The sequence below is a fragment of the Meriones unguiculatus genome, chromosome X, assembly GCF_030254825.1.
Source record: "Meriones unguiculatus strain TT.TT164.6M chromosome X, Bangor_MerUng_6.1, whole genome shotgun sequence".
Taxonomy (NCBI): Eukaryota; Metazoa; Chordata; class Mammalia; order Rodentia; family Muridae; genus Meriones; species Meriones unguiculatus.
In genome coordinates, this window is record NC_083369.1 from 139,839,589 (window position 1) to 139,853,958 (window position 14,370).

The 14,370-nt window shown below is 40.2% G+C and overlaps 1 protein-coding gene across 2 annotated transcripts in view; it reads left to right on the plus strand.

The window, feature by feature from the left end:
- Cdkl5 (cyclin dependent kinase like 5) overlaps window positions 1-7,837 on the plus strand; it is a 187,368-nt gene extending 179,531 nt beyond the window's left edge. For both annotated transcript variants that reach the window (XM_060375214.1, XM_060375215.1), the window contains one exon: window positions 341-7,837. In XM_060375214.1, coding sequence (XP_060231197.1) covers window positions 341-727 — 387 coding nt within the window. In that variant the 3' untranslated portion in view covers window positions 728-7,837. The remainder of the gene's footprint in view (window positions 1-340) is intronic.
- Window positions 7,838-14,370: the final 6,533 nt, after the last annotated feature.

The following is a 14,370-nucleotide window of genomic DNA, read 5'->3' on the forward strand; positions in this document are numbered from 1 at the left end:
GCACTGCTTTCTTTATGTCCCATAAGTTTGGGTATGTTGTACCTTCATTTTCATTGAATTCTAGGAAGCCTTTAATTTCTTTCTTTATTTCTCCCCTGAGCCAGCTGTCATTGAGTGGTGAGTTCTTCAGTTTCCATGTGTGTGTAGGCATTTTGCTATTTCTGTTGTTGAGGTCCAAGCTTTAGTCCATGTGGTCAGATAGGATACAAGGGATTATTTCAATCTTCTTGTCTCTGTTGAGGCTTGCTTTGCGACCAACTATATGTCTTTCCATCTCTCCCATCTACTCTAAATTAAATTAAATTAAATTAAATTGTGCACATCTTAATCTTACTTTCAGAGTCAACCACTAAAATCCCTTCGCAAGTTGTTGCATCTCTCTTCATCGACCAATCACCCGGCTTCTACAGATCCTCGCTTCCAGCCCTTAACAACTCAACAAACCAAAAATTCCTTCTCAGAAATGCGGATTCACCCCCTGAGTCAACCCTCTGGTGGGAGCAGCAACATCCGGCAGGAAACTACCCCAAAGGGCAGACCAGCCCTTCAGCTGCCAGGTCAGATGGATCCTGGCTGGCATGTGTCCTCTGTGACCAGGAGTGCCACAGAGGGACCTTCCTATTCTGAACAGCTGGGTGCCAAGAGTGGGCCAAATGGGCACCCTTATAACAGAACAAATCGTTCACGAATGCCAAATCTGAATGATTTAAAAGAGACAGCCTTGTAATTTATGCTGGGATGGAGGATGTGTGTTGGGGCGGGGGGTGGGGGAAGACAAGCCAGTTGGGAGGGGAAGGTTCAGGGTGGGTTGGGAAATGGGTTGGGCCAGGGTAGTAAGCCAGTATTTTCAGCTTTATGAAGGTGTGTGCAATATTGTGTGTGAGGGGTCCACCTGGCTCCTCACAGCCACAAATGCTAGTCAGGGATCTTAGAGCCACGGGAGTTCCTTAGGGATCAGCACTCCCCACAGGTCTTGTGTGAGAATGGATAGAGTGTGCCATTGAGGAAGAAGAAATTCTTGCCAGTTTCTCCCCATTACATTCCAGCTTTAGTGCAATCTTTGTTGAACTTGGGGAAGCCGGGGTATGTCCTGGCAGCAAGGGATAGAAAAATTCATGTTGACCGATGCCCTTACCACATTTTTTTTGACTAGACTAAATGTGGGGTTTATTGTAATCTAGGAGTATCCCTTTGAAGGGTTAGCAGATGAACTGTATGTCTTAAATTGTTTTCTAAGCTTCCATATTTGATAGGATTTGTAACATTTATTTATAATTAATATTGTACTGTTATAATCATACCTTTTACGTTAAAATTAAAGTTATTTTGAGCTGTTTGGAACATTGTGAAGCAGTGAGACAGCTATGGTAGTTTCTATAAAAACTAAACAGTAACATTTATATATTGCATCAGGAGTATTTTATTCTATATATATAAATATATATGGTAAATAACTGCCTGTTTTATAAATATATTCATTTAAAGAAAGTATCGTTATGACACTATCTGCCATATTTTTATACTTTTGTGATATGAAGTAAGTATTATACTTATAATAAAGGGAGTTGAATTGTGGCTACATGTGACTGTAACAGTATGAACTTTGCTCAACTTTTTGGTCCCAGCAGTTGCCTCTAGACATGATCCTTGGTAGCAGACAAGTGCAGCATCTCTTTCCAGGCTCGTAGGAGAAGAGGGTTGGAGAAGCCAGTAAGGATCCTAGCAGGCCTCACTTCTGTCCTCAGACACTTGGCTCTCTTTTGTGTCCAGGGACATTAACTCGCACAATGAGAAAAGGCAGAAGTGGTACTCATGGGTCTTTACAGAGAATGTGCTCTTAGCATTAGTGTTAGAGTGTAGACCAAAGATTTGCCAGTGAACATTCCTTGTTGTGAGGTTGTGAGGGGCACCTGTCTGCGGAGCTTGCAAACCAGCTCTCTGCTCCTGAATGCTGTCCGCCCTCCTGGAGCCTCTTGACTCTAGGTGGGATATGAGCCACGTGTATGGTATTTCTTCTTCTAAATGCTTTTTTGTTGTTGTTGTTGTTGTTGCTGCTCTTCTAATATATTTTAAAGGCTCCTGAAGCAATTCCAGATGTAGAGAAAATTGCTATATCCTTTTTTCCTTCCTGGGACTGTCCATTTATATCAAGGTCATCATGTACACCTGTATATACATTCACTCCATCCATCAGAACAGGACTTATTCTTCCCTCATTTGATCACTTTCAACTCCCGAGTTAGTATCAAGTATCATCAAGGCCTCTGGTTAGCAAGCCAGACCTCTGTCTCTGGAACATCTTTGACAAAAAAAAAAAAAAAAAAAAAACAAAAACAAAAACAAAAACAAAAAAAACAAAAAAACCAAAAAACCCCACCTCAACACCATCATCTATCAATAGTTGTAGAGTTTTGAAAGTAGTCTCTTAGCAATAAGACTTTTAGAGATCACTCCCATCCCTCAGAGAAGTAACTTTTCAGTATTTACTACTTGTTCCAGAATTCTGAGAGTGTCAGTCCCCAAATAAAGTCAGCTGTCACTGAAATATGTTGAGTTACTCTTAACCCTTCCCTGACATTTTGAGAATCATAGCACTGATGATTATGAAGATTATAAATGTCTTAGATTCTTTGAAGCTTAAATTGTGTGCATATTGCATATTTATATAAATACTATAATGATGTGTATTGATTATATATAGAGGTCATTTTAAGGTGCTTTTTATTTAATTTTACTAAGTATAATAGGCACTAAAATGAAACTCAACTGGGTACTATCATGGAAACAATTTGATTCATTTTGCATGCTCTTGAGTTCTTTTCCTATCTTGTTTCTGTTACCAGTTTAGTACTGTTTGGGTAGCTCTGAATTCTGGCTATTCCCAGGCAACTCTTTGGTTATCCAAGTGAGGTAGACCCTCAGCAGTTTTTGCCTGGATATAGTGACACTAAAAAGGTGTATATTTAACTGTTTGTTTTCATATAAGATCTGTACTTTGTATCCCCTTGCCCCTTGCCCCCTGCAAACCAGAAACTACATTTTGTTTCCTCTGGAAAGACTTCTCACTGTGCTGTGTGCTTAAGAACTGCGAGGTCCCATTGCCATACTGTGGCATTCGTGGCTGTCATCACCAAGGGGCTGGTTTCCCATGTTGTCATCTTTGCTAACACTGGGATCTCAGATGTTTGCAGAACATTTATATTCATGATGGTTCTTTAAAGAAGGGCTAGAATAATTGCCTTCTACCTAGAGCAAACTAATCTTAACTGATGAAGTCAATACTTACTTTTCCTACATTCCCAGATTTGAGCCAGAAAATAACTACAATGTTTTCAACTACTGTTTCTGAGCTAGCTCTTTTATCCTCTTAGCTCTTGTCTATTCTGACTTTTCCTTGATCCTCAATAAGCTGTAAGTGAATCTACAATCCCATTCATTTTCTTCCTGCTCACAGTTGGGGGCAGTAACATTTCCTCTCAGATCTAATGAGCCCTCTCTTAGCTTTTAACCGACACTTCCCCCTCTGGTTGGTCATTCATTGGCCTCAAAAAGATGTCATCCATGGCAGGAAGGAGTTGACTGAAAGTATCAAAACCCCCACATTTTCTTTAGGAGGGGGAATTGGTGGCACCCATGTTCTGTTATCTGCCCTGACATCCTAAAGGACACAAAAGTTGTGTCCTTATGACATACTTTATGTTAGGAAGTTATTGCTGATATACTTTTGAAAAGAATCTTGGTTTCACTGTTTTTCCATTTTCACTTCTCTATCAATCCTCTTTTTCTTCTCTGAAGTTCTAAGTAAACCTGACTGATCTTTGTTTCAGTCTTGACTGAAGTATAGGACTCTCTCCAGAATCTAAGACCTGAAGAGAGTGCCCCATGCCAAGAGGCTTAAGTGAGCTGCCTCTACAGCAGCACTTCTCAGCCAAGGACGGTTTCGTCCCCCAGAGCACATTTGACAATGACTGGAGACATTTGGATGTCATGGGCTGCTACCAGCATCTAATGGGTAGAGGCCAGGGATGTTGTTAGGCATCCCCCAGAGTGTCTCAGCACATAACTAGTGCCAAAGTTAAGATTTCCTGCCCAAGACTATTCCAGGCCAACCACTCTGCAGAATTTGCCTCTGGCCATGGACTTTCCAGGCTAGGTAACTGCAGGAGTGCATTCCTCAACATCGTATACTTTTTAAGAGTCCTCCACCACCGTTCTCAAATCCTTGCAATCCTATTGTTCATTTCTATTGTCTTGGACCTCCTAAAAGGTGCATACTTTGGGAGGAAACCAGAGTTACTTTATATCTGTTTGAGAACTTCAATTCTAGGTTAGCATCCTTAGGAAATCTTTCTTAGCCATGAGGCTTATATTTAGAAGCAAGCAACAGCCTGGCAGATTGGCATGACTTTTACCAACTGCTCAGAGGCATCATGGCTTTCAGCTGTGTCTACCGAAAGAAAATGTCTTTGTTTTTTTTTGTTGTTGTTGTTTGTTGTTGTTTTTGTTTTATTATTCAAGTCATTTAATAGCGCTTTACAAATATTAGCATATGGCAGGCCGATTAGAAGCCAAACTCTTTATTGGTGGTTGTGATGTGGCTATTCTAGAAGTATCGTGCTGTATGCTTTGGTTAAATCTGTTTTAAAACACGCTTTAAAACTCACCATATGCAGTCGTATCCTTTAATTCTAAGCAGACCTATGCTGGTCAAGTCTCTAGTCATGCTGTGTACTATAAAAGTATGTTGTGGTTGTAGAGTTAGCCAGTTTAGCATGTTCCTAATCAGAAAATTAGTGGACTCCGCTAGGAAATGCTATCCCATTTCCCCTTCCCAGTACCTCTTAGTTGATATCATAGTGTCCTCACTTAAACTAGTCTTTAGAGTAAATAAGGGAAAACAAGCCATTTATTTTCTTCTAGCCATGTCTTGAGAATAACTCATATGTGTAGAATTTTTTTTTTCAAAGGCCAGAGGATTACTTTTCCAGTAGAAGGCTTGGTCTCAGTGGTCACAGAACTTTCGGCAAAGACAATAAATAGCCCATTGGAAGTCACCGCTGGGGCTCATCTGGGACTCAGAAAAAAAAAAAAAAACTATGTATCTCTTGTGCTCAGAACCTATGTTCTGGATGTCATTGCCTTTTCATTTATAAGTTCATTGCCTACTCCATTAGAGTTGGCTACTACTGTATGGATATAAAGATCCACAGATGCCTACTTCTGTGACCTGGGACTATGGTGTGTTTCACTAATCCAAGTCAAAAAACAGTGAGATATTTCCTTGCCTCCTTTGTTCATCACTAATTAATAGTTCATTGAAACTCATTTATGGCTTAAGAAATAGCAGTTCTGGTTTCTTTAAAAGATATTGCAGAAAAGACAGTACAAATGTTATTAATCCTCAGGGCCAGACTCTTAGGAGAAGGTCCCTAACAAGTTGTAAAAAGCCAGACTACCAGAAAATGAGCAAACAAACAAACAAACAAAAAAATCTAGACTTATAAATGATTATGGTTTTCTTGTTAGCTGGAATCTAGATTTTCTTGAGGCCTGGTTCACCTGATTAAAAAGTTCAATCTTATGCCAGGCGTGGTGGCGCATGCTTGTAATCCCAGCACTCAGGGAGGCAGAGGCAGGCAATTCTCTGTGAGTTCAAGGCCAATCCTTTCTACAGAGCAAGTCCAGGACAGCCAAGGCTACACAGAGACACCTGTTTCAAAAATCAGAACAACAAATAAAATCAGTGTTAGAAACCATGAGTGAGGAGCCATGCAAAAAAATGAAGCCCCTTATTGGTCTGTCTACACACAAAGGGAAAAGCCAAGTGGCTGGGAAACTCTGGGCCTATTGCCCATGCAATTCTTTTTTTTTTTTTTTAATTCAATGTACTATACAAGATGATAGACTTTGTGCAAACCACTTACTTACATCAAATATTGTTGCCCATAGTGTTTCGTTAATTCATCAACTTTTGGCCTGGTCCCTACTCCACCTTTTTCTTTGTCCATGACCCACCTTTCTTTCTTTCTTTCTTTCTTTCTTTCTTTCTTTCTTTCTTTCTTTCTTTCTTTACTGTAGGCTGTTAAATATGATCCTGACCTGCCTTGTATTTTCATTCAACTGTTTACTCCCACATTTAAGGGAGGGTTGTCTCTTGTTTTGCCAGAAAAAAAAATAAATAAATAAAATAAAATTGTCATAGTCTGTACATTGAATTTGTAGGGCCAGCAGAACTGCAGAGGTGAAACTGGTTTCACTTCTAAGGCCCTTCATTTCTTACAACGGTAAGCTCTCTCCGCCCCCTTTGATCCTCGGTCCAGTTGGTCCTCCTTGGGAATCTGAAATCATTCTCGGTGTTGTATGCAAATTAGAAGTTGCCTTGTTTGCTGCTCTTCCCAGGCAGAGTATCAGGGAGAAAGAGGCCTTATCTGTCCTTCCGTGTCCCTTCCTGTTTGGCAGACCCACTGAGAATCCCTCAGGACTTCCTTTGGTTGGGATTTCCCTTCCCAGGCTGATGGGATTCACTTCAAGCATAGACAAGCTTGTCCCGGTGCTGTGCTTCAGGTCTAATCAGAAGAAACCCAGGAATCGAAAAAGGTAGATGCCTTGACTTTTGTCCCTGTTGGGGGATTAAAGTGTTTATTGCCAGAATCATCAAAAGCTCTGGTCTAACTTGGTAGAGTTTCGTGAGAAAGACAATGCTTTTCCTTGTGGAAAGTGTACATTCTCCACACTGGCTTCAGTTTTCCAAAAGTGGAAAGTAAAGCTTGCAGAAAATCCATTTTCCCTAGGGATGATCAGTGGGTTCCACTTGCCAGTCTCACTCCCTCTTCTTGTTTACTCTTTGATGACTGATGGAGTTGGGCTGGGGGAGGAGCAGGCAATATGGTGATAGAAAGAAGGAAATTCCCACTGTAAACTTGCATTGATGAACAGAGACAATGAAACCAAACAAAACAGTTACCCCAGAGTTCTGTCTCCAAGAATTGTTTTGTGCCATTCTGAATTCAGGTAGTTATTCTATATATATATACATACTTCGACGATTATCAGAGCTTCTTCAATCTTTCCTAAGTTTGAAGGGGGTATTCTGGGAAGGCACAGGACAGGGTGACACTGAGACCCCTGTTCATTCTTAAAAACAGAAATAGGGATAAGCCAGAGGGATATGCCATCTGATGTGTAGTAGATGAAGAAATGAGTGGACATTCTTAATTGCACAGACTTTATAATCCATTAGATAAAGTGTATCCATACTTTTTACTGTGGCAAGGGTGTGATGTGGTTGTTAATCTTTTTAATTTTTGAATCTAAACTGAATTTAAAGTGTTGAGTACTTAAAATTCCTCACGAGCTAATTATGAACCATTTGTAAAGTGTTTCTATAACTCTTTGTATCATGTGTTGGTACATCTTATCAAGTTTTTTCTGGCATGTATTCCATTCTAAACTTCTGTAAAATTTCTATTGTTGCTGTACATATTCTACAAATATCTACTTCGTGGTAACCTTCATTAACAGCATGAAATGGTTAATTTCTACTGAGCACAATGTATTTTTGAATGGATCTTCCCACATGTCTTTAATAAAATGCAGATTTTGCACTGACTGATGTGACTACCAGGCTTTCCCAATCTTGAGCACTGTGGTCCTTCTTGCCTTTGAACAGCAAGCAGCTCCATTTCAGTTCTTTCTTTGTAAATAAGAATGTGTTTGAATTCAAATGAGGGGCAATGGTCCTTTGAAGTTGTAATCAGTTTAGAGGAGAGAAATTAATGTAAAGCAAAGCAAATCCTGTTACTTTTTTTTTTCTATTTATAAAGTTCTTTTCCCCTATGGCATTGTGAAAACTTTGGTTTCTTTCACACTTGAGTGTTGTCATTTCTATAGTTTGTTTGGTGCTAACTTGGTAATTTGAGCAAAATTACCAAGATAAACAGAGATTCTAATCTTGCATGCTTAATACTACAAAGAAAGAAAAGATGGTCAGCCCTTGAAGACTGCTTCCTGCTCTAGGACAGGGGTTGACAAGCTCTTTCAGAAAGATCGAATAGTAAATGAACTCTCTGGGCCATACGGGCTCTGTCACCTCCACAGAACTCTGTATATACAGCACAGACACCGCTGGCATAACTGAATGATGCTTGACTTAGGCCAACTGTAAAAATGGGATGCTACTGGACTACTCAGCCAAAAGGGACATTTGGCTGGACACGGATAAAAAAAAAAAAAAAACAGGGTGCAATGGTTACACCTCATTGTTTTATAGTCTAGATGGAGGCATGACTCCGTACTGCTCACTTAGGGGGACAAAAACTTCAAATCTGTGGTACTTCATATGTCAGTTATTTTCTAATTTTATATATCTTTCTTTAAAAGGGAGTAAGAGAAGTGGGAGTGGTGACACACACCTGTAATCCCAGCACTTGGGGAGGCAGAGGCAGGCGGATCTCTGGGAGTTCGAGGCCAGCCAGGAATACAAAGCGAGTCTAGGATAGCCAGGGCTACACAGAGAAACCCTGTCTGGAAAAAAAAGAAGGGTGGTGGTGGTTAAGAGCTGAAACTCAGAACTTGGCATTCTGTGTGTCTGTCTGTCTCTGTCTGAGTATGGGTGTGTATGTTCCACAGCAAGTATGTGGCGGTCAGAGGACACATGAAATGAAAACGAAAGCTAAATCAAGCATGTGTGGTTTTGTTTGTTTGTTTGCTTGTTTCGTTTCATCTGAGAAGGAGTTCCCGGAGCTATCTTCCAGCTCACAGTTAACTAAGAATAATCTTGAACTTCTGATCATCTTGCCTCCACCTCCCGTGATTATAGGCATAAGCCACCATGCCCAGTATTATACCAGTCTTTCCTAAAAGCTCACACCAGTTCATGTGCCATCTTCTATCACATCGCCTAGCTGGGAGTGACTGATTTGGTTTAAGGGTGAAACAGTTCAATGAAACAACTTATTGGACCTCGAAGGAGGCTGGCAAAGTGGTTAGGTAGCCTTAGTGGATTTATCACTTAACTCTGACATGACATGAGGCAAACTTAATTAGTGTCCCTGGGCCTCAGTTTCTTTGCATTACATGTAGGATTGTTGTGAGCATCTAATGAGATGCTGCCAAACATTTAACAGAATTTCAGTAAATATCAGCTAGTGTAACATTATGCTTTGTATTTGTGCCTCAGTTGACAATTCCAAGAAGTTGGGAAGGGAGACTGGAAAGATGGTTTATTCATTAAGAACACTTGCTGTTCCTCCAGAGGGCCTGAGTTCATTTTCAAATACCAACATTGGGTAGCTCACAACTCCCTGAAAATCCATCTCCAGAAGATCAGATGTCTCCTTCTGGCTTCCACAGGTACACATGCATGCATGCATGCACATGCACACACATACACACACACAACAGGCTTAAAGAAACTGGGAAGAAACTTCATTGAATATTGAAAGACAGCTATAGAGAACTGTGAGGTTAGTACATTAAGTAGGTTCATATATTCTATCTGATGTCATATCATCCATGTTGTAAATTAAAAAAAAAATGTACAAGTTGGGGCTTTTCTTAGACCCACAGGGGGAATAGGTCTTTGTAAGCTGTTCTTCAGCTGTCCTCTACTACTATACCTCATGTGGTCAAAGAGGTATACTTCTGTCAGGATTCATTCAAAAGCTTATTTATGGGATGGAATCTTCTTGGCGTTGGCACTGAGACTGGATTCATAGCAATTTCTCTTCGAAACACCTTTGCCTTGTCCATATATTAAGTACTAGGATCACTTCCATTTTTTTCTTTTTTAATTTTTTTCTTTTTTCATTATTATTATTATCATCATTTATTAAACTTTATTCAATTTGGATTCCAGCTGTGACCCCCTCCCTTATCTCCTCCCAATCCCAACCTCTCTCCCTCCGTAGTCCACTGATAGGGAAGGTCCTCCTCCCCTTCTATCTGACCCTAGTCTATGAGGTCTCATCAGGAGTGGCTGCATTGTCTTCCTCTGTGGCCTGGTAAGACTGCTCCCCCTCTGCCCAAAGTTTGGCTATGTGTCTCAGGCTCTGTTTTAATACCTCCATCAGTAGAGGCTTTCAGAGGCCACTGTGGTAGGCTCCAGTCATGATCCCTGTCCTCTCCTGTTTCCCATGATTATCACGTTTGCCCTTCTGAATGAGGATTGAGCATCTTCCCTAGGGTCTTCCTTGTTCTTTAACGTCTTTAGGAGTATATATTTTAGTATGTTTATCCTATATTGTATGTCTAATAACAACTTATGAATGAATATATACCATGTGTGCTTTCTGTTTCTGGATTACTTCACCGCAAATTTCATGATTTCCTTGTTTTTAATAGCTGAGTAGTATTCCATTGTGTAGATGTACCACAATTTGTGTATCCATTCCTCAGTTGAGGCACATCTAGGTTGTTTCCAGATTTTGGCTATTACGAATAGAGTTGCTATGAAGATGGTTGAGCAAATGTCCTTGTGTATTTGAGCAAATTTCAGATATGCCTAGGAGTGATATAGCTGGATCTTGAGATAGCACTGTTCCTAATTGTCTGAGAAAGCATCAAATTGATTGCCATACTGGTTGTACAAGTTTACATTTCCATCAGCAATAGAGGAAGATTTCCCTTTCTCCACATCCTCTCCAGCATGTGTTGTCACTTGAGTTGTTGGTCTTAGCCATTTCTGATGGGTGCGAAGTGAAATCTCAGGGTTGTTTTGATTTGCATCTCCCTGATGACTAAGGACATTGAGCATTTCTTTAAGTGTTTCTGCCATTCAATATTCCTCTATTGAGAATTCTTTGTTTAGCTCTGTAACCCATTTTTTAATTGAATTACTTGGTTTGTTGGTGTTTAACATCTTAAGTTCTTTATATATTCTGGATATTAGCCTGCTGTCAGATATAGTGTTGGTGAAGATCCTTTCCCAATCTGTCAGCTGTCCTATTATGGTCTGGTAGAATTCTGTGCTGAAACCATCAGGCCCTGGGCTTTTTTGGCAGGGAAGCTTTTGATGACTGCTTCTGTTTCCTTGGAGAGATATAGGACTTTTTAATCTATTTACCTGATCTTGATTTATCTTTGGTAAATGGACTATCAAAAAATTGTCCGTTTCATTTAGATTTTCAAATTTTGTGGTGTATAGGCTTTTGAAGTAAGATCTAACAATTTGAATTTCTTCAGTGTCTGTGGTTATGACCCCTTTTTCATTTCTGATTTTGCTGATTTGGATATTTTCTCTCTCCCTTTTAGTTGGTTTGGCTAAGGGTTTGTCTATCTTGTTTGTTTTCTCAAAAAAAAAAAAAAAAACAACTTGCTTTCATTGATTCTTTGAATTGTTTTTTGTTTTGTTTTGTTTCTAATTTATTGATTTCAGCCCTGAGTTTGATTGTGTCCAACCATTTACTCCTCTTGTGTGTGTCTGCTTTTTTTTCCCCCTAGGGCTTTCAGGTGTGCTGTTAAGTTGCCTGTATGAGATGTCTCAAACTTCTTTCTGAAGGCACTTAGTGCTATGAACTCTCCTCTTAGCATTGCTTTTATTGTGTCCCATAAGTTTGGGTTAGTTGTGCCTTCATTTTCATTAAATTTTAGGAAGTATCTAATTTCTTTTTTTATTTCTAACCTGATCCAGGTGACATTGAATAAAGAGTTGTTCAGTTTCCATGCATGTATAGGCTTTTTGTTATTTCTGTTGTAGAGATTAATTTTAGGCCATGGTGGTCTGATAGGATACAAGGAATTATTTCAATCTTCTTGTATCTGTTGAGGCTTGCTTTATGTCTGACTATATGGTCAGTTTTGGAGAAGGTTCCATAGGTTGCTGAGAAGAAGGTATACTCCTTTGAGTTTGGGTGAAATGTTCTGTAGACATTTATTAGATCCATTTGACTTAGGACCTCTGTAAGTGCTATTATTTCCCTATTTAGCTTCTGTCTAGATGATCTGTCCTTTGATGAGAGTGGAGTACTGAAGTCTCCCACTATTAAGGTGATGGGATCGATGTGTGATTTGAGCTTTAATAATATTTTATTTATGAATGCAGGTGCTCTTGTATTTGGGGCATAGATGTTCAGGATTGTGATGTCCTCCTGGTAGATTTTTCCTTTGATGAGAACGAAGTGTCCCTCCTTACCTTTATTGATTAATTTTGGTTGAAAGTAGCTACTCCAGCCTGTTTTCTGGGTCCATTTGCTTGAAAAACCTTTTTCCAGACCTTTGAGGAAGTATCTGTTTTTGTTGCAGACATGTGTTTCTTGGATGCAGCAGAATGTTGAAGCCTGTTTCCACAGCCATTCAGTTAGTCTGTGTCTTTTTATTGGAGAGTTGAGTCCATTGATATTGATAGATAATAGTGGCCAATGAATGTTAGTTCCTTTTATTGTGGCGTTAGTGGTGATAGTATGTTTGTACGCTTGTTTTCTTTTTATTTCTTTTGTTGTGAGGTTATCTATGTCCTCTTTTTTCTTGGGTGTTGATTTCGTTAGATTGGACTTTTGCTTCTAGTATCTTCTGTAGGACTGGGTTGCTGTGTAGATATTGTTTTAGTTTTGTCATGGAGTATTTTGTTTTCTCCATCTATGTTGATTGAAAGCTTTGCTGGGTATAGTAGTCTGGGTTGGTATCTGTGGTCTCTGAAAGTCTGCATGACATCTATCCAGTCCTTTCTGGCTTTCATAGTCTCTGTTGAGAAGTGTGGTGTGATTCCGATAGGTCTACCTTTATATGTTACTTGGTCTTTTTCCCTTGCTGCTTTTAATATTTTTTCTTTGTTCTGTAGATTTAGTGTTTTGACTATTGGGTGACATGAGGAATTTCTTTTCTGGTCTAGTCTCTTTGATGTTCTGTAAGCCTTTTGTATGTTTAAGGGCATCTCTTTCTTTAAAATAGAAAAATTTTCTTCTATGATTTTCTTGAAAATATTTTCTGTACCTTGGAGCATGGAATCTGGAATGTTCTTTTTTGTCTATTCCTATTATTAAATTTTCTCATTTCATTGTGTCCTTGATTTCTTGGATGTTTTCTGTTTGTAACTTTTCCAGTGTTAATTTTTCTTTGAGAGTTGTATCAGTCTCTGCAATTGTATCTTCAGCATCTGAGATTCTCTCTTCCATCTCTTGTATTCTGTTGCTTACCTTTGTGGTTCCTGATCTTTCCTCTATGTTCTCCAGCTCCAGGGTTTTCTCTGTGTTTTCTTTATTGATTCTAATTCTGTTTTCATGTCTTGCACCATTTCCTTCATCTGTGGATTCCTGTCTTTCCATGATGGCATTTATTTTTTTGTTCGTTTCCTCTTTATGTGTCTCTAGTTGTGTGGCCATATTTGCCTGTATTTCTTTGAGAGCTTTCTTAGTTTCCTCTTTATATGCCTCTAATAACTCGATAAGCATAGATTTAAAATCATTGTCCTGTGTTTCTGATAAATTAAAATATCCATTGATTTTTGGGGATGCTGGTGAAGCACTAATGTTCTGATTTCTGTTAGATATGTTCTTAAGCTGGCCTCTAGCTATGTGATGGTGAGTAGCCTTTACTGTTTGTTCCTGGAGCCTGTACTGCAGACTGGGTCCATATGTCTCTGGAGTCTGGAGTATTCTTCAGGAAGATGAGAGAAGTCCACTGGTTTGAGAGTGGGTGTTGGTGTTTCAGATGCAGCTCAGGGAGGAAGTTCCTAAGTGCAGGTGTTTGTGGGGGAGTGTGCCTGCCTGGAAGGAGGGAGTGTAAGGGAGGAGATTAAGAGCAGGCTGTGGTGCAGGGGCAGCAAGGGTTTGCAGGCTGCAGTGCCTGGGTGCAGGAGCCCTGAATGGCTCAGTAGGCCACAGGCCTGTCTAGGTATTGTGCTCCAAGTGCTCAGACCTGTCTAGGGCTGCACCATCTTGCCTCTAGGAATTGTTTGGCTGGACTCTGCTGGTAGACACACAGAACAGGGGCTTCAAAGTTCAGAAGGCTGTCCTAGGGATTTCTTTGTTGCCCACAGCAGGGGTTGGGGGATAGGAGGGATCAGATTGTCTGGCTCCTAGTGTAGAGGGTCCCAGATCTGGGGCTCTGTAAGCACTCTCTGGCAGAAACACTCACTCACAGGCATGTGGAAAGCTCAGAGGGCCAGTAAACTCACTTGCAGGTGTGTGGATAGCACAGAGTGCCCACAGTTTTCTATTCTCAGATTTGGGTCCCCTATGTGGCCATTAGAGTAAGGAGACCCTGCACCTCCCGCTGCTGATGCAGTGGCTGCTGCTGGAGCAAGGGAAGGTGCAGCTGTAAGTGCAGAGGTTAATAGTTCACCACTCTCAGAGACATCCATGGGGCCTGGATCCAATCTGTCCCAGCTTATGGATTGTCCTCTCTAACCCCGGAAGCCTCAAAGTATATGTTCTG